Genomic DNA, 20,344 nt, shown 5'->3' on the forward strand with positions numbered 1-20,344 from the left:
ACTGGGATACACTGATACAACCCCCGTTAAATGAACAGGAGTGGGGAAAAATATGGGCCACGGCCACCCGAAATAAAATCACACCAGTTCTAGCTCAAACCAAACTATGGCTGATCCACAAAACATACTGGGCCCCAGCCCACTTACACATATTAGGCCTCCGAGATAGCCCAATCTGCTGGAACTGCAACATAGGGAGGCGGGAACTGGAACATCTGATCTTCCAATGACCAATGCTCAAGTCTTTTTGGGAAAAGGTGATGGACTTTATAGACAAGGTTTTTAAAGGCAAAATCACAAGGAGCTTCGCCTCACTAATCACAGCGTTCATTAGAACAGACCTCCCCACAGAGGGAGAGAGGGACCTTTTGGACTTACTTCTGACAGCAGCGATCAAACTGGTGCTAACGAACTGGAAAGATTCCTCGAAAACATCATACAAGAGCTGGCTCAACTGGGTCACCTACCTGAGGGGAGCAGACAACCTGGCAATGCAATACTCCCCGTGGAAGGCGACCTCCAGAGATCTATGGGCAGCTCTGGACAAGGCGTTGGTCCCGTATGACCCACCATAAGAAATAACTACGACCAAGAGACAATCCAACAACTAGAATGAACAACCTACCCAAGAGAGTATATACAGTTTATTTCTGTCCTATTCTCCTCCTCGACTTATTCCAAGCTGTCCTGTACACTCCTACCTTAAGACCTTTCTTCTCCTCATAAGAATATAGCCAGCAATGGGGGACCCGCCGAAAGAAAAGGTACTTTTATACTATTCTCTACACCTTGTAATCCAAGGGCGGCGAACCCGATAGACAAGGTCTGTATGTATATAAAAAACCTTTAATAAAAATATTTTAAAAAAAATAATAATAAAAGATGGGAAACTAAAGTCTCCACCCAGTGACAAAAGTAAAATAATATAGTTATCTGGGATAAGGTTATGCCACCAGGAAAAATATTTTCGTGGTGCTGGAATCATTTGGTATGCAAGTGCACAAAATCTGCCTCACTTAGTTCTGATTTGATTTGAATGTGATTTATAGAGCGCAACAAATGCCTAAGGGCGTCAAGTCACAAAGGTGTGAAACCGCCTACATGGAGTTAAACCAACGGACATGTAAGAGATATTTTATAGCATGAAAAGCCATGTCTTTAAGGCTTTTCTAAAGGGGCAATGAGGTTTGGTAGCAAGTTGCTGCAGATTGTCTGGGCTGTTCACAGGGAAGTATATCCGCAGGGGTGATGTAGAGAACTGACATAGATTTCCATGATTACTTGTGAAATTCAATAAATCCTCTTTAGGTGTGAAACGTTCATAAATCCTAGACAATAGTTTAGTTACTAGATTTCCCAATTATTTTCAGATATAATCGGACCCTCAGTTCATTTTATGAGCTTTTTCCTACTTCTGTTTTATTTATACTGCCATTTCCAATTCGTGCATCGGAAGCATTTAGCTTCCTTAGTTCTCATTTCGATCGTCATCCGCAGTGTCTGTGTGTTTTTTCATCAGACCCGATTCAAACTCATTTCTTATTTCGATGGCATTTGCGTGCAATTCACACAGGTATGCTTTTTCCGTAAAGATTAGATTGACAACTATTTCTGAAGGACATTGGGAAATCTTTGATGTTCCAGAATGTCTAATAATTCAAAGCACGTAAATTTAGATATTTTAGGATGTTACATATTTTTAAGAAGACATTTAGTACACCAACAAAACTGCTCTTCCCTCCTAGGGTGGTTTAGTTCCATTTTTGTTGCTCATTATTCTGAAAATATTCCTGTTTCTTATGTTCTAGCTAGCATCACATCTTTGTGATACCATCTTTATAAGTGCGGTCTGTAGAAATGAGCCACAGTGTTAATTATTTTGTCCCTGCTTTATTCGAATGTAGTCTGCATGTTGCTTTTTCTTTTACTTTATGCATAGTTGTTTTAACAAACAACAATTCAAAATAATTCTCTTAATTCAGATATGATTTGCTCAGTTAGAGAAATAAAATTTATGTTGAAAGTGTTTTTCTTGTGTGCTTTTATTTCACAATTTGCTATGAAGGCATGAGGTTTTTAACACGTTCTGGGTTTTTCTCCCCCCCTCTTCCTTGCATGCTTTATGCATTAAATAATTGCAGTCGACAGATCACAGGGCAGCTTGGGACTCCCAACAGGTCAATCCCCATCACTTGAGAGCTCACCTTGCAGCTGACAGACATGGTGGCTCGGTACAGGTATTTTCTGCGTCTTTGCATGACTGATTCTCTCCATGTCCTGTTATCCTTACGTCACTTCACTTCCCGCCTATGGAATCCCATGGCATGCTCCCTGTTTACATTTGGAAAGTGATGCGTCCTAGCAATATCCCTAAGTGCATCTGCTTGCTCAGTGTTATCCTTAACAGCCAAATTATCTTTTCCCTTTCCTGTGTTAATATTCTACATGATATCCCTTAATGTCCCTTAATGCTAGTCCACACATTTAATTCATGTGGATCATCTCCCCAATTCTTTTGTGGATGTTTGTATCTTAGTCCTAGTGAAAATAGTAATAATGTCCAGTACCCCCACTGCAACAACAGCGGCTGGTGTTGACATATAAAGGGCAAAATAATGACGTTCTTCAAGATTTGTACATTGAGGACAAGGTTACAAGCTTTAGTGGGTGTTACAATTTCTAGATCTGCTTCAAGAGTCACAGCTAGGTTAGTTTTATGGAGTCTGTTGGTTCACCTTAGTATCCCCTACTCTGACTTGGTTATACTTGATCCTGTCCAATTTTCCTATGATAGTGACTGAATACATGTCAGTCAGCAATATCTGAGGACATTGTCTAACTGTTACAAAAATACACATCCCATAACTGTATTGACTAGATTTAAGATTCCTGATTTAGAGACGTTGGGAGAGAACGCCAAAGGTTGCAAACATACTGTTCTACAGTAGCTGCCCACCGAAACTCATTTTGTATACATCCAATTGCTCATCCAAGGCAAGCTATTTTACTTACATGTACTAACATTTGAGGTTGAACTCAAACATGTTTTAATTATAATTTTATGTTCACTAGTTTTAAATCTAGTGATCAAATGGATTACTTTCCAAGATGATACTTTCATCTAAACACACGTCACAGAATTTCTCAGAATTGAAGCATGGTCATTGCTTCTACCAAGGTTACATACAGATTATTTCGAAGTGTACCTTACAAAGGTCAAGGGGATTATTGATTGTATCCAAACATAAAGTAAAAACGCAACTATGTTAGATATGTAATTCTCATTGGATACTGACACACATTTAAAAGAATTCTATATATCATGATCTAATAATTATATAATTTTAGTTAGAACCTCTATTCTCGGTTCTCAGATGCTCAGCTGTAAAAAAATGTCCTCCAAAGAAAGCCGCTTATTTTCTTAATTTCATTTTAGAGGCAAAAATGTTAACATGAGTCATTTACATTTTTAGCTGGCTTCATATATAACATGGTACTAGATGTTTTAGTTAATCCAGACGTGACCACTCATTTCATCCTTGGTAACTTGGTCTGTGTCTAGAGTAGTAAACATCTCTGTGGCAGAATTGGTATTTTAATACTGCTACCCTCGTGGTTCTTTGGAGCTTAACATGGAGTTTCGCCTTTTTCTAAGGCATCATGGTAATTAGATGATTGTCCTTTTTTTCTTGTATCAGCTTGAACATAATTTTTTTAGTATGAAATGTTTATCTTGTTTTAATTACTTTTTACTGTCTGAACATGAAAACGTCTTGTTCTTAACTTCCATTTAAAACTTTTAATACTGTATTGTCATACCCTCACTTCTTGCTTATTACAGACTAAAAATAGTGAGCATTATCAGTGCTATTTCAATATAAAGCCGCCACGCTCTCCAAATGATTTTGTCTGATTTTTGCAATATGACAATGTTTTTAATTTGAAATGTTATTGGCCAAAATATAACAGCAGTACATATGTGGTTTTACCATGTCAGGTTACATAGATAAATAATTAAAAGAAAACAAGGAGGTTTAAATACAAGTAGAAATTGTTCACAACAAAGCCACCAGTGATCATCTAACTTGTCATGTCTTACTAGTCAAAAATGATCTTCACATGCCTGACGAGTGTGGAATTTAATCAAATATGTACTTGTCGCTGAAACACGTTGCTTCATAAGTCTACTTGTCCTGTAAAAAAAATCCTTTTGTCTCTTTGATGCCATGTAGTGTGTCAACAAATTATGGCAGCAGTCTCATTATATAAGATCTCTGAAAATAGCTTGTGTGATCATGCCAGTGCTGATACTAGAGTACGGTTTGAATACTAAAAATTACGTTATTTTGCCACCTTGCCGCAGATCTACCTACTGGGGCTTTAGTTGTGTTAAGCAATATTTCCAGGGTTGGAATGCCATTTTGAATCCTACTCAACTACTAATTTGCATGTTTTAGGTGTTTTCACCAGCTCATTAATCTTTTACCATATTGAAAAGGGTAGAAAACGTACTCCTGAGAGTGGCAGAGGTAAAACGTCTTCCAGGTTTTTCAAACAATTGGTTGGAGGGAAAGTAAACGCTCAACAGATGTTCGCATGAGCAAATATACACATGCACATTTGCTGATGCTAAAATGCAGTTCACAATATTTTCTAGAAGCACAATTTCCCGGCCAAATTCTGTACATTTTTGTAACTTCATGAAAACTGTAAGTCTGCACTAATGCCAGGACATATACCATGGGTGCACTTTTGTGACTTTCTTTAAGAATTGGGTCCCTAATTAAGTCTGACGTTAACAGAGACCTTTTTGTTCAAAATTCTATCTCTCTTTATCTAGCGGCTGGGTTCACTGCTTTCACATTCTGCTCTTTCACAAAGAGTGTATTGGCACACAACGTAGTTTTGCTCAGCATCAGGAACTAACTAATGTGTGCTTTTTGAGACCAAAAACTACTTTTTGCTTTTTGCCAATGATTTTTATAATAGTGAGGCCCGTCACCTTCCAGAAAAATAAAGTTTTACAAAAACTATGTCAAAACAAGACACGCATTGACAAAACCAAAGGCTGACCACTAGTGTCCGACCTATTGGCTTTGCCAGCGCTCGTTTATTTTCATGTTTCCCTCAATCTTGTTGAAACCGGTTGATTTGAAGTTCCATTATTAATATTTTTGGGAAATACTAGCATGCATCACCATATTTGACTAAATGAGGCTTCAAAAACATGGTGACAAATTTCACCCTAGTTTAGCAAAACTTTTTTTTTTCCAAGTTTCACTTTTTGTGAATATTTTATTTTGAAAGTAAAGAATTATCACTCTTGCTTTCAAACTTCTGCAAATATCTGCATCTAATCAGAGAGCATTCTGGGAACATTTTACGTAGTCTTATATTAAACTTTACAAACGTGTGTACAAATCTTTATACTGGAACCACTGTCAATAGTGCAGTCCGTACTTGCAACATTTCCTTAGAACGCTCACCCTAAGAATAAAAGTTTTGAATTAATGAACCATAAATACAAGTTCGAACAGCATTAACCCATTTGATGCTCATGACGGAATGCTTCCGTCATGAGCATAGGTGCTCCTGTGCTCATGACGAAACCATTCCGTCATGAGTTCAGGGGCACAAAATCCCTCTGCTGTCTGCCTCTGCCTCTGCTGTCAAAGCCTCGGGAGTTGGGGAAGAACTTCCCCAGCTCCCGAGGCCCCCCCAGCCGTTTCTGTGAACTGACGATCAGCGCGCACGTCATGCTGACGTCATTTCACAGAAACCGAAACTGAAATGAGCCTTTAGGCTCATTTCAGTTTCACTTTCTACATGCTCCAGGGGGCTATCTCAGCCCCCTGAGCACGTAGAAAGACGGTATAGGTGTCATTGGAAAGGGGAGAACCCAGGAGGGCGATCCCCAAGCAGGGATCCACCTCCTAGACCCCAGGGAGGGGGGAACGGCCCCTTGGGCAAGGGCCTTTACTCCCACCCCAGCTAAAATTGGGCATATTCAGTCTTTCTGCCCCCTCCCGGGGGGGGGCAGAAAGACCACTTGACACCAGGGATTGCTTTCATTGGCACATATAATTAGGGTGGGGGCTGCCCAAAATGGGCACGCCAATGCCCCCGCCACCATTGCAGCCTTTCTGCCCCTCCTGGGGGGGCAAATGGGGGCAGAAGCCCCCCACCTGCCCCCCCCCCCGGGAGGGCAGAAAGCCCCCTTCGAAGCCAGGGATCTTCTTGTTTCCTTATGATATTAGGGTGGGGGCTGCCCAATATGGGCATGCCAATGCCCCCACCCCTCCCCCCACAAAAGTCCAGTCTTCCTGCCACCCGGGGGGCAGATGGGGCAGTAGCACCCCCCTCCCGGGGCAGAAAGCCCACTAGACACCAGGTTTTTTTTTTTACAACTAATTTAGGGGTGGGGGCTGCCAAAGATGGGCATGCCAATGCCCCCAACACCCCCCCCCCCCACACACAAAATTCCAGTCCATTATGGGCATGTCAAAGCCCAAACCCCCACCTGCACAATGTCTTCCCCCCCGTGCAGATGGAAACCCACTAGACACCAGGGTTTTTGTTTTTTTACGATTAATTTAGTGGTGGGGGCTGCCAAAGATGGGCATGCCAATGCCCCCAACACTCCCCCCCCCCCCCCTCCCCCCCCCCCCCCACAAAATTCCAGTCTTTCTGCCGCCCTGGGGGGGCAGGTGGGGGAAGTAGCCCCTAGACACCAGCGATTATTTTTTGTATAGGCCCGGGGTGAGGGCTGCCCGAATGGGCATGCAAATGCCCCCACCCTACCCCCCCAAAGAAAACTAAAGACTTGCTGCACCTCCAGGAGGAAGCTGGGGGCAATAGCCCCTGATCTACCCCCGGGGGTGCAGAAAGCCCACTAAGCGCCAGGGATTATTTATTTTATAGGCCCGGGGTGAGGGTTGCCCAGAATGGTCATATCAAGGCCCCCACCCCCCTAAAAATGAGTCTTTCTGCCCCCCCCCCCCCCCCAGGAGGCAGATGGGGCAAAAGCCCCTTATCTGCTCCCCCCCCTGGGTGGGACAGAAAGCCCACTAGCCACCAGGGATTTCTTTTCCAAAGTTCGGGGTGGGGGTTGCCCAGAATGGGCATGCCAATGCCCCCCCCCCCCCCCCCCCAAATAAGATGCCCCAGCCTTTCTGCTCCCCTCCGGATGCAGATGGGGGCAGTAGGCGCCAGTGATTATGCTGGCTTTTCTATTAGTAGGGGTGGGGGCTTTCCAGAATGGGCATCCCAATGCCCCCTCCCCCCCCCCCAAAAAAAGAATAGCCACCGTCTTTCTGCCCTCGGCAAACTCCCCCTCCCCCAATTTCGCCCCCCCCCAGGACAGCAGAAAGCCCACTAGGCACCAATTTATTTTAGCAATGTGCATACCTGTCGATTTTGGGCCCTAGCGCAGCTGGCACATTGGGAAACCTAGCAAACCAGTACATTTTTTTTACAACTAGACAATAAGGGGAATCCAGGATGGGGTGACTTGTCTGGCTCTCACCAGGTTCTGTTACCCAGAATCCCTTGCAAACCCCAAAATGAGTCCAAAAATACACATTTTCCTCACATTTCTGTGGTGGAAAGTTCTGGAATCTGCGTGGATCCACAAAATTCAACCCAGCCCGCATTCCCCAAAGTCTTCTGAGAAAAATGGTACCTCACTTGTGTGGGTGGGTCAAGTACCCGCGACAGGCAAGGGCCCAAAACGTATTGAGGCAACAACAACATTTTCTATCACAAAACAACCTGGGGGGTCCCATGAGTTTTTGGCCTCTGGCTCGTCGGCCGCCTAGGGAAACCTACCAAACCCACACATTTCTGAAAACTAGACACCCGGGGATTCCAGGGAGGTATGGCTTGCTTGGATCCCCCAACGTTTTCTTACCCAGAATCCACATTTAGCTGAAAAAATCACCTTTTCCACACATTTTTGTGTGGGAAAGTTGTGGCATCACCGGGCTGACACAAATTTCCTACTATAATCATACACAATAGACTGGGTCTACGAAGGTATCACCACCATGTATCAAAATAAGCTGCGGTCCAAATGCCTATATCTTTTGGTATTTGTCTCCACCGGTTGAGACAAGAAGCTCCGTGAGGCCCGGGGTGATTTGCATTACAGCTGAATGCGAATCCATTGCGAGGACTCGCAGATGGAGCCCGTGTTGTGACCTGTAGAAACGAGCTGGTACGAGGAAGTGTGGCTCAATAAGGTCCCCGGATTAAATGTTAAGAAGTGTCCCCGACTGGTGCCGTGCGACTGTGTTTGCCCTGAAGAAATCGCCACAAATTTTTCATGGCGATGAAACATGTCGGCATAATACAATGGTATGCATATTAAGCAACCTTTTTAAAAATTTGAATTAGGTGCACACATAAGGAAGAATAAAATTGGTTCTGTAAAAAGTGCATCTTTTTCAATTTTACTTTCACATTTCGGTCGCATCTTGTTATGTGATTGTTTCACCACTTATTATCACAATTTGGGTTTAATTGTGTGGACACTTTATATATATTTTTTGTAAGCAAGATGACAACCAATGATGATAAAAGTGGGCATAGCTGGTGAGTACCAATCAGCAGGCTCAATTGGTGTCGCACACGTGAGGTGTCAGCTTGTCTTTTCACATTTTTTTCAAAAATTTTGTTTAAAAAATTCCAAACACTTGGTGTATTTGATTTGGGACTTGATATTCTCTTTTTGTATCTTTACTGAGAGAATTATAGGTGGGGATTGCCATAAGTAAAACATTTTGTAGGTTTTTTTAAAACTGAAGGTGAAAGGCTGTCGGTGACTACCTCAAGCTAAGAAAAGAGGGGAGTTCAAAATACCAAAAGATATAGGCATTTGGTCCGCAGCTTATTTTGATACATGGTGGTGATACCTTCGTAGACCCAGTCTACTGTGTATGATTATTGATTGAGAGGAGGGCGACCTGTGGTCTGTTTCCCTCTGCAGCTCCTTGTTGTTTGCACAAATTTCCTACTACCCAGCATTCCCCCATGTCTCCCTATAAAAATGGTGTGTCACTAGTGTGGGAGGCCCAAGTACCCGCGACAGGCAAGGGCCCAAAACGTTTCGAGGCAACATCAAAATTGCCTATCACAAAACGACCTGGTTTTTTGCAAGGGGGGTCACCCAGGTTTTTGGCCCCGTACTCGGCGGCCACTTAGGGAAACCTACCAAACCCACACATTTCTGAAAACTAGAGACCTGGGGGATTCCAAGGAGGTATGGCTTGCGTGGATCCCCCAAAGTTTTCTTACCCAGAATCCCCTGCAAACCTCAAATTTTGCTGAAAAAATCACTTTTTCCAAACATTTTTGTGTGGGAAAGTTGTGGCATCACCGGGCTGACACAAATTTTCTACCACCCAGTGTTCCCCCGGGTCTCCTGATAAAAATAGTGCCTCACTCGTGTGGGAGGCCCAAGTACCCGCGACAGGCAAGGGTCCAAAAACTTTTTTGATAGGCAATTTTGTTGTCGCCTCAATGTTTTGGGCCTTTCCTTATGTGCATCTATGTGCCGGCAGAGCTAGGGTTAAAAAACTACTGCTAGGCACTTTGCAAAAAAAAGGGTCATTTTTCATTGTGAAAATGTGGTGTGTTCACGTTGCGTTTTGAGCCGTCTCCTGTTGTGGGCACAAGGCCTACCAACACAAGTGAGGTACCATTTTTATCGGGAGACTTAGGGTAACACAGACTTGTAGAGAAACTGTTATTACCTATTGACTTTCGATGCATTTCTGCCTTCCAAATGAAAGACAATGTGTAAAAAAGAAGTCCTTTTGAAAAATGACCTATAAATTCTCATGCTAGTATGGGTACTCCCAATTTCGGAAATGTGCAAATATCTACTGTTTCTAAACTCTATATTTTGTTCCCATTTCAGAAATACATAGGTGTCTTTTATACCGATTTTTCCATCATTACATTTTCCCAAAAGTATTGCTGTATACCCGGTACTTAATAAAAAAACATTGCAAGATGCTGCTCAGTTATTGACTCTGGGTTCGTCGGGTTCTTGGTGAACATACAAGTCCTATATATCCCCACGGTATATTGCTTTCAAAAAGCTGTTCATTTCAACTAATTTTCCCTATATTTAACTGTTAGTTTCTATGAAGAAACCATGAAGGATCTACACAAATGACCCCTTGCTGAATTCAGAATGGTGTCTACTTTTCTAAAATGTTTAGCTTTCCAGGATCCTATATTGCTTTCATACCCATTTCTACCATTAACTGGAAGGAGGTTGAAAGCACAAAAAAATTGCAAAAATAGGCTATGTCCCAGAAAAATGCCAAAACTGTGTAAATTATTTTAGTTTTCTGACAAAAGTCTGCTTGTACTTGAAAGCTGGGAAGATGGTAATTTAAGCACCACAACCCCTTTTTTTTAATACCATTTGCAGGGAAAAAAACAGACGCTTTCATCTGTAGTCTTTTTTTCCCATTTTTCAAAAAATGTTAGCTGTATTTTGGCTAATTTCTGGGTCCCCTCCAGGGTAATCCACAAACCCTGGGTACACTTAGAATCCCCATGATGTTGGGAAAAAAGGACGCAAATTTGGCGTGGATACCTCATGTGGTCAAAAAGTTATAGGGGCAGAAGCGCAAACTACCCCAAATAGCCAAAAAAAGGCTAAGCACAGGGGGGCAAAGGCCTAGCAGCGAAGGGGTTCACATAGAGACACACATATTACCTTGATTGCAGACAATGCCCATAGCCGATTTAATAATATGGTATTGTAAACTGGCAGCCAAAGGGTTTGTGCTGTAGCAGGCTGGGCCTACTTACACAAGGACAAAATAAACATGAAAATGTGTTGTCCTTGACCACAAATATGTATTGGCCTTCGGGCTATAGGAATTCCACACCCTTGCTGCAACAAGAGTGAACGATGTGTGAGGAGTTGCTTAGTTCTGTGTAGTCTTTGAAGTTATTTTACCAGTTACTATGTTAAAATTAGTTTATTTGAGCCATTTTGCATGCTTTGTCTTTTACAACTGTTCTACAGACCGGGCCAGAAAAAAGACAATTGAGGGAATTTTCTGTGTTCCTGGTCTATTAATAAAGTATTGTATTGTGAACGCTCTTCATCTAAAATTGGAATAACTGAGAGTTGGTTCCCTTGGTTTTTTTTTAAATTTATAGTATGCCCTACGTTTGGGAGGATAGGAATAGAAATTGTTTTTCTATGTACTTATTGTAGAACTTGAGACATTTTTACTTGTAGTTTCAATAATGCTCCTCGTGTTTCACCAGATGGGCTTTGATATCGTTTTTAGTTTTTATTATTTACTTTGGTGTTAAATTCCATTTTCAAAATGATTTTTCAACAGTGCTACCGTCTACCTCTTTATGCAAGTCTTAAATATCAATGGGTTCATCTACTCCTAGCTACATACTATAACCGCCTATTGACATCTCACAATGGTAATCAAATATGCGATGATAGTAATCATCCAGCAGATCTCTCCGGCATTTCTCCTTTTAAACTATGCATGCACAGGACAATTACCTTTAAATAAAATATCTCAGAATGGACTACCAAGTGCAATCACCTGCTAAGTGAAATATGAAAATAAATACATCAAGGGACCTGCAGAGCTGCTCAAAGCTGCCAAGTTACTGAAAATGAGAAACAGTGCACCTGTCTAACACACGTCTTCATCTATATCACTGAATCCTATAAAACAATAACCGCACCATGGTGGTCCTTGCACATGACATGGAAACACTTACCACGCAGGATCAAAACAAAAACAGCCTTCCACCACACACCCTATATAATGTAGCATTCTACCAATTTTGGCAAGAGCTTTAGCACCCCACATAGGCAAGTAGTAAGTGCTGTATAAATGTTGCTATAAATAGAGTACCCACCCCTTGGAAATAAGTTTACATTCTTTTTTAATTGAAGCTGCTCCATTGAACAGTTAAATCCCTTTGCAGTTCCTTGTTAATGTTCTTCATCCAGTTTTGAGTGTTTAGATCACTTTTATGTGTAAGACTCAACATCCATGAAGATTCAGTCACAAGTGTGGCCAGGGTACAATTGGCATGTTTTAAGTTTTGAGTATAATAGAACAGGCATTGGTAATGCATCCGTTTCGCCTTTGTAAGGAATAAAGGAGAATGTTGCGCAGCGGGCTGAGCTGCTGACTCCAGAGCTAGGGATCCCGGTTTGAGTCTCGGTGGCGCCACAGAATATCTTGTGATTCTATGCAAATCACTTAATCGCTCCGAATGATAAATTGTTATATAAATATGCTGCAAGAGTAAAAAGCAAAACTTTTTGAAAATATATTTCCACCAAAGCGGATGTTAACAGTACTTTGGTTGCGCGAAACTGATTAGAGAAGCAGATGAGGCACAAGCATTGGTAAATGCAGGAAAGTATGCTACAACCAGTAGAAATGGAGGAAATGGTAAGTGCCACGCACAGAATCGGTGAGAAGCCAGAAAAGAGAGGAGGCAGGATGCAAGTCCCTTTTTAAGTTTTCATTAAAAACAATAGATTTCTCAAGCACAGTGCAAGCAAAACCTAAAAAGGAAGGTATAGATCAGGTCAACCAAAATTAATAATCCTTGTTAGTGAGGTTTGCAAGGTAAGGATACAAATAAATTCTCAAATATGGGTGCCCAAATAATTAAATTAATCAACTCATTGTTTGCTGCCAAATTTATCGAGAGCTCTTACTTTAATGCTGCAATTTTGTTTCTTCACATTTTAAAGTCCGGCAATAATGGACCGAGCGATCTGAGTGACATAATTTTGTCAGTTATGTCCCACTCTTTTATACTCTTATCTCTTTTATTTTGGTCCATAGCCCATTTGTTGGTTGTGTCACCGTAATTTCTCTGGGGGGCATGGCCAACTGCCGAGCATGGAGGACGTGCTGAAAGAGCTCCGTGCTGTGCCCCGATACTAAGCCAAGAATCCTATTAGAACCTGGGCCGTCTGGGCTAAAACACAGGGCCTTGGGCAGCGGGACACCTGAGACACCAGCGATCCTGAAACGGAGGGTCCAGATACCAATTAGAGGCACATTCACGCCGCCACTCCTGAGCGCAGTGGGCCGAGAGCGGGCATTCCGCTGGATGATGCCGGAAACTAAGTCGCGATGCGATGGTAGGGGAAAACCGTTGACCTGTTTATGAATTAGTTGGCTGGAATAACAGACCCACACCGAATGTAAATACACTGGCAGAGATGCGGTGAGTGCCCGGCTCAGCGGTGAACGTATGCACGATGAGGGGTCAAACAAGATGGCGGAGAGAAGCGCTTGAGGGCTGCGGATTACTATCGAACTCTGGAAGACCGACAGTGCAGTACATAGACCCCCTCCCACGCTGGTAGTGATCACAAAGGACACCTGGTGTGGACTGCTGCAGGGAATGTCTTTGTGCCCTGAAGGGCGGGGAAGACGTACGGCAGGGTCCTTTCATACTGCGTCATAAGCCTGAGATCATAACGTGGAGACAGGAAATTTCACGGAGCTGTTCTGCTGAGTTATTGCCTGGAAGATAGATCGTCATCCCCCACAGAGAGCGCCTGACGACTCTGCTGACCAAAGCGGTGCAACGGCGATAGAAGTGCGCAGGACCGACGCTCTAACAAGAGGTGTATATACCGGCCAAAAGCATTCCGGCGGATGATTGATGTGAGGAGACGCAGCTGGCAATAGCGGGTAACAATGTGGTGGATCGATTGGGAAACACGCCGCGGACCCCTGCGATGGTGCTGTAGGGGGCGTCTGCTACCGCGCCTCTTCCAAGATACGACTCCATATAGGTGTTCACTTACAGACAAGGTGAGGAGACAGAAGGAGATACCGGGCCTGGGGTACCGGTTTGTGGCAGGAGTGGACCTGATGTACTGTTCTGTGGGTGTAAGCCAAACCACCATCCATGTGTGGTGACAATACTTCCTAAACAGAGTATACATACAGAGACCTGGTGCGCTTCCTGCACGCATGGGCATCGGATCTCTAACACCCCCCTGGTGCCCAGGCCTAGAACGCACATGATGCAGCGAGCTCTCTAACTGCATAAGCACATGTGAGGAAGGGATTGGAATCTCTCAAGTACATCCCAGCCATACTCTAAAGTGAGCGGAGTATAGGTGGGTTTCCCCGTTATATCATCAGAGAGGGTTGTTATGTGAGGTCACCGCTGCTCTACATCATGGGTCGCACCAAGGCTAGGCAACCCGACCCACCTGCCTTTGATGATACGCATTCTGCCACGAGGGGTGATTTGGCGCATAGTCCTGAAACTGATGTAGTGCCGCCCACCGGGACTGAGCAACACACTGCTAAACTGGACTTGATACTAAAAGAAATCAGGGACTCACGTGTGGTGATTGAAACACAAATAGGGACGCTGTCTACTAGCCTTAACCTATTACAGGCGGATCATAAAAAACTAGTGGACAAAGTAAAGTCAAATAAACTTGCCATAGGTGATTTGATCCCGCAACAAACTATACACACTTCCCAAATGGAACAACTACAGCGTCAGCTATGAGGATTGCAAGATAGGGTGGATGATGCCGAAGGGAGATCCCACCGGAATAATGTCAGAATACTTGGAATACCGGAGAGGAGTGAGGGGCCTAACCCCACCCAGTTTATGAAAAAATGGCTACGGGAGCATGTGGCAAGGGAGAGCCCCACAGATTTCTATAGTGTGGAAAGGGCGCATAGGGTGCCGCCCAGACCTCCCCTTCCGGTGGCGCCGCCTAGACCACTGATAGCACGCATCCTGAATTATAAGGACTGGGACACGATCCTGCATGCTGCAAGGGAGAATTCTCCCACCCACTTTGAAAATAAAACGGTCTCCCTATACCCAGATTTTACGCTGGAGGTGCAGAAAGCGAGAGCCACTTTCCAAGATGTTAAAAAGAAACTGCGAGCACACAACCTAAAATATGCTTTGCTTTGTTCGGCCCGATTAAAAGTCATTTTTGGCCAAAAAACCTTTATTTTTTGATAACCCGAGGAGGTGGCAAACTGGTTGGAGATTACCTTCACGCCTCCTGGGTCCCAGAACTCGCTCCCGCGGAGTCAGCCAGCACGATCATTGTCACAACGCGATAACGCAGCCAGCGGGGATAAGAATCGGCGCAAGGCCGAATATCGCCCTTATCCCGTGATGTTCCCTTCTTATGTTGAAATGTAATCCTCATCCTCCGTATGTCATTATTATTTCTTCATTTTCTGTGTCCTCTGTATTGTTTATTTGAACCGATGCTTGTTTCAATAAAAATAATTTTTTTAAAAAAGAATCGGCGCAAGGGGGATGGTACTAGTGAGCCCTTCCCTGGAACAGATCTTGAATATCCAAAGAGATGCTCACCTGACAGCGGCGGCCCTGGCGGAACACAATGCCCAGTCCCGTGCTGTGTCTTTACACTCTTCGGATGATGCCATAGTTCGGTCTGACTCTGAAACCAGTGTGGCATTGTTTCCATTAGTCACTCCACAGACAGCGAATGACTACTAAAATTGCATGCTGGGTCCTCCAGAAGTTGATATAGTATGAAGTGTTGCTCAAGGTGCTTCGTTGTATACAATTATACTTGATGGTCCAGGTATTATTTAAGGATGATGGGGCTTGTGCTGGAGCGATATGAACACTGTAACTGCATACAGGATAATGTATGTTAATTATGGGGTGGTTGCCGCCCACCCCCTTTGTCGACTGCACTTTGGTATTTTCTATTTAGAGTTCCTGCAGAACTTTTTTCATGGTTTGGTCCTCTGATGTTTTGCGGGGGAACCTAGTATTGGGGAATTCTATTAGTTATACAGGCTCAGCTACAGCTTACATAACACCAGATTGGCCTGGTATCGTATATGTTCAGGGCAGATCATCCTACTGGGGATCTGATGACACACACTAGCAGATGTACGTACAGCTCATGGAATATAAGAGGTCTGGGTTCCGTTCATAAAAAGCATAGGATATTGGCGCAGCTAAACAGTAGGAAAATTAATATTGCGCTTCTTCAAGAAACCCACTTGAGTCATGATGAAGCAATTAAACTGCAAAATAAATGGAGAGGACAATTGTTTTTTACGTCCTACTCGCCATTTGCACGTGGGGCTGCGATATGGGTTAGAAATAGCACCCCTTTCAAGTTATTGGAGCAGAAGATTGATTTAAATGGCAGATATGTTTTAATACATGGCTTACTAGACGGGGAACACATTGTGATGGGAAGCGCATACGCTCCAAATACTGATACAGACCAATTTCTAGGAGCCCGTAGTACGGTTTTAGTGGGATGGGAAGAATACCCCTGGGTGTTGGGTGGTGACTTCAATACGGTGCTTGATGTTGATCTAGACAGGTCGCACCCTCCCTTACACAATACGGGATGTAAGAAGTTAGCGGAAGCACTAAAAGGATGGGCAGTGGGATGGGGGATAGAGGATGCATGGCGTGTGGAACACCCCACTAGCAGGGAATACTCCTTCTACTCACCACCTTATAAGTTACATACCCACATTGACAGAATATTTTGCTCCTTGACTTTACTTGGCCTAGTCAGAGACTCAACACACTTGGGCAAAACACTATCAGATCATAATCCCGTAGAATTTACACTACAGTGGGGCAGGATTCCTACCCTGGTGCTGACTTGGAAATTGCAACCCCTGTTATTAGAAGACCCGGTCTTTCATAGTACACTCTCCACGGCGATAGACCATTTTTTCTCTGAAGATGCAAGCATGCGTCAAATTGAATGGGATGCCTTTAAGACCATAATACGGGAGTGGCAATTAGCACGAAAGCGGGAGCACGGCTTGCTCTACATGAACAACTCACTGAGGTAGAAAACCGCATGGGTAGGCTCGAACAGGAAGCTGTACTGAACGAAGCAGAACGGACACAATTGCAAGAAGCACATATAAAACACGCAGAACTCTTAGAAGACCTGCACATTCTAGATTACCGTCTTAACACTCAGAAACAACATACCACAGCAGATAGAGCAGGCCCACTTCTCGCTAAAATTATTTAAGATGCCCCATCGGTAACCCCTATTCTAGAAATCAGGAATATGGAGGCTGATACAGTCTGTACCCAACTAGACATAAACGCTGCTTTTAAAATCTACTAAATTATACGAGAAACCGGCAGAATTTACTGATATAGATTTTGAACCCTTTTTTGATGGTCTGTAGCTCCCACAATTATTGCAAAAGCACAAAGAGGAGCTGGAACAGCCGGTGACTAACATGGAAATCAGGCGGGCGATCAGAGGTTTCCCTCGTAATAAAGCACCAGGGAGTGATGGTCTGCCCATCGAATTTTATGCAACTTACTCTGACTTGTTGGTACCTTACTTACAGCGGCTGTATCAGATATCATTGGATACTGGTACACTTCCTCTTACCACATTGCAGGCGACTATGATCTCGCTCCTGAAACCAGGCTGTGATAGTACAGGCATGGCGGGATATAGGCCCCTTTTGCTTCTAAATACGGACTATAAAATACTGAGTAAGTTGTTGACGAATAGGCTGTGCCATTTTATACCGCAGTTGATACACACTGATCAATGTGGCTTTGTCCCGGGCAGAAGCACGGCGCTCAATATCAGGAGGTTGCACCAAATAATGGCATGTGCGCCAACAACAGACAATGCAAGGGGATGCATTTAGCTTGATTTACGTCAAGCTTTTGATTCTCTACACTGGCATTATGTTTTATACCCTTTCCAGATTTGGTATACCAGAGGAATATATCATATGGGTGAGACTGCTGTATTTGAATCCCACGGCGCGTGCACGTAAGGGGAGGCATATTTCACAGCAGTATAGTGTCACACGGGGTACAAGGCAGGGTTGTTCGCTCTCGCCATGATTAATTTTCTTAGCTTTGGAGCCCCTCTTGCAAAAACTCAGAAATATGACGGGAATCAGTACACATATCGTCTCTGCATGTGCAGATGATCTAATTTTATATTTCAAGAAGTTGGATGAGGACTGTGAACCCATACCCTATACTTTTGATACGTTTCAGAGACCATCCGGTCTCTCGATCAATGAGAACAAGTCCTATGTCTATTTCTTTACTGACACCTCACGTAGTGGTCCCCTGCGCTTTGGAAAGTGGACGTTTCAAATAGCACCTGATGCCTTCAGATATCTAGGAATTCATGTATACAGGGAAACGATAGATCTTCTAACTTAAACCGTACTATAACTGCGCTCAAACCCCAAATAAAATTCTGGACTTCCCTGCCCATATCGGTGGCGGGTAGGGTGGCCATCGCTAAAATGGTGATGCTCCCTTGGTTGTTATATTATTTCACTAACTTGCCCATCATTGTCCCAGCACAGGTATTTAAATTATTGACTTCCATACTAATTGATCTGATCTGGGGAACAGGTCGCAGGCATATTGGAATCGCGAAGATGCAATTAGACACGAAGCAAGGAGGAATGGGGGCCCCGAACCTTAAGTCTTATTGTTATGTGAGCCTGTTGCAATGGCTAGCGTACTGGGTGGCGGGCCGTAATCTTCAGGAGATTGGTATGTCTCGCCAGTCATGGGAAAGAGGAGACTTACATAAACTCTTACTACCCAATAGCAAGATCCCGCCGACGGCACCCCACTTTGCACGTTGCGTTATTGTACTGGAGGAATGCTTTGAGATACACGAAAACGGTGGCTCCATATGCCTTACAATTCCCCTTCTGGGAATCCCTTCACAGTCGGGCACTGTTACTAGTAGACGACTGTTGACCTGGGGAGACGCGGGAGTAAACACGATATGCATGTTCTTTTTGGATGGTACCCTGATGCCCCATGATGTCTTTGTCCGAGAACATGGAGTGCCAAATACATTGTTCCTCCTACATGCTGGTATTACACGATACATACGCACCACTTGGGCCCCGGCAGGAATAGAACCAGTAAAGCACGCACTACTCACTATGCAATATTTGATGGGGAACGGGCGTCATTTGAAGAAGTGGCTCTATAGAGTGATCCGTACGATAGCAGCAGTGCCGCTCCTGCCGCTCCAACCCCTCCACAGTAAGTGGGATATAGATGTGGGACGCAAGCTCACTGACAAGGAATGGGACACTATACTAGGGTACCCGAAGAAGGTATCTAGAAACCCTAAATTTAAATTTATACAGCTTATGCTACTACACAGGGTCTATTTGGCACCACGCAGGTTGAGCTCCATGTTTTCAGATGTAGTGGATAGTTGCCCACGCTGTCATTTCTCGGAAGCGGGACTAATACATATGCTGTGGAGTTGCCCAAAACTAGGGCACTACTGGGCATCCATATGTACGATACTGAAATATATCGCCCCGGTGCGTAATAATGATTTGCTGGAGTACTGCCTACTAGGGTTGGGTCCAAAAGGGAAGAAGGGAAACCCTGTTAATACATTTGCTAATCTTGCCTTTTTATTAGCTAAGAGAAACATCACCATGAGGTGGAAGACCGCTAAACCGCCATCATTACAGGAATGGCACAGTGAAATGGTTAGGTGAGGCAGGGCGTTGGGTGCTGAGCTGCAGAGAGAAGTACACAGAGGATTGCGTAAAAAAACAATTTCTATGGAATTGAATGGGTTGATGTAAAGAATTTACTGCTGTTGATATGCAAATGGACTGATAGACTCCATATGCACCCCCGCAAGCCTTTCGACGGACCACTGGGAGCAGTTTGAGCTGAAGTGTCGTCTTTATTGTACAAAGTAAATTACTGTTGCTATGTGATGCATTGAATTACCATGGTTATACTGCATTGGTGTGGGCCCACCGGATGTGTGGGACCTAGGCTGAGTCTGTAGGAGGGTGGGGGGAGGGCATAGAAGTAGTTTAGTTTTTGGTTTGAAGGAACAGACACAGCTATCGGGGATTGTTACCATGCTCAGCTGTATAATACTAAGTAGTCAATCGAGTGCGGACCATGTAGGTCAACATCCGCAAGGACATGTAGAGGTAGAGCTATCTTCACTTGTTCAATGTTAACTGCTGATCAGTTATGTATTTGGGCACTAATTAACTGTATGCGTACACTGTTGATTCTTATGTAATTTTCTATGATGACTTGTACACTTACCAGCTAATATCTTGTGGTTCACTCTTTGATATTTAAAATCAATAAAATATGTTTAAAAAAACAAAAAAGTCAACGTAATTTCTAACTGGTCATTTGGCTTTTTCTGGCTCGCAAATGGTGGCTCTTGGAGATTCAGCTGACACCTCTGCGTTTTCTTCTATAGCCTGTGTTGAAACAGGAATTTCCCCTGCATGACGTACACTCG

The 20,344-nt window shown here is 43.7% G+C and overlaps 1 protein-coding gene across 6 annotated transcripts in view; it reads left to right on the forward strand.

Moving 5' to 3' along the window:
• The window catches only part of CSNK1G3 (casein kinase 1 gamma 3), a 353,425-nt gene that overhangs the window by 307,499 nt on the left and 25,582 nt on the right, over window positions 1–20,344 (forward strand). For 3 of the 6 annotated variants that reach the window (XM_085632678.1, XM_085632680.1, XM_085632677.1), the window contains one exon: window positions 2,142–2,237. The exons of the other annotated variants lie outside the window; for them this stretch is intronic. In XM_085632678.1, coding sequence (XP_085488804.1) covers window positions 2,142–2,237 — 96 coding nt within the window. The remainder of the gene's footprint in view (window positions 1–2,141; window positions 2,238–20,344) is intronic. 6 annotated transcript variants of the gene reach the window in all.

Source organism: Triturus cristatus, chromosome 2_1 (assembly GCF_964204655.1).
Source record: "Triturus cristatus chromosome 2_1, aTriCri1.1, whole genome shotgun sequence".
Lineage (NCBI taxonomy): Eukaryota > Metazoa > Chordata > Amphibia > Caudata > Salamandridae > Triturus > Triturus cristatus.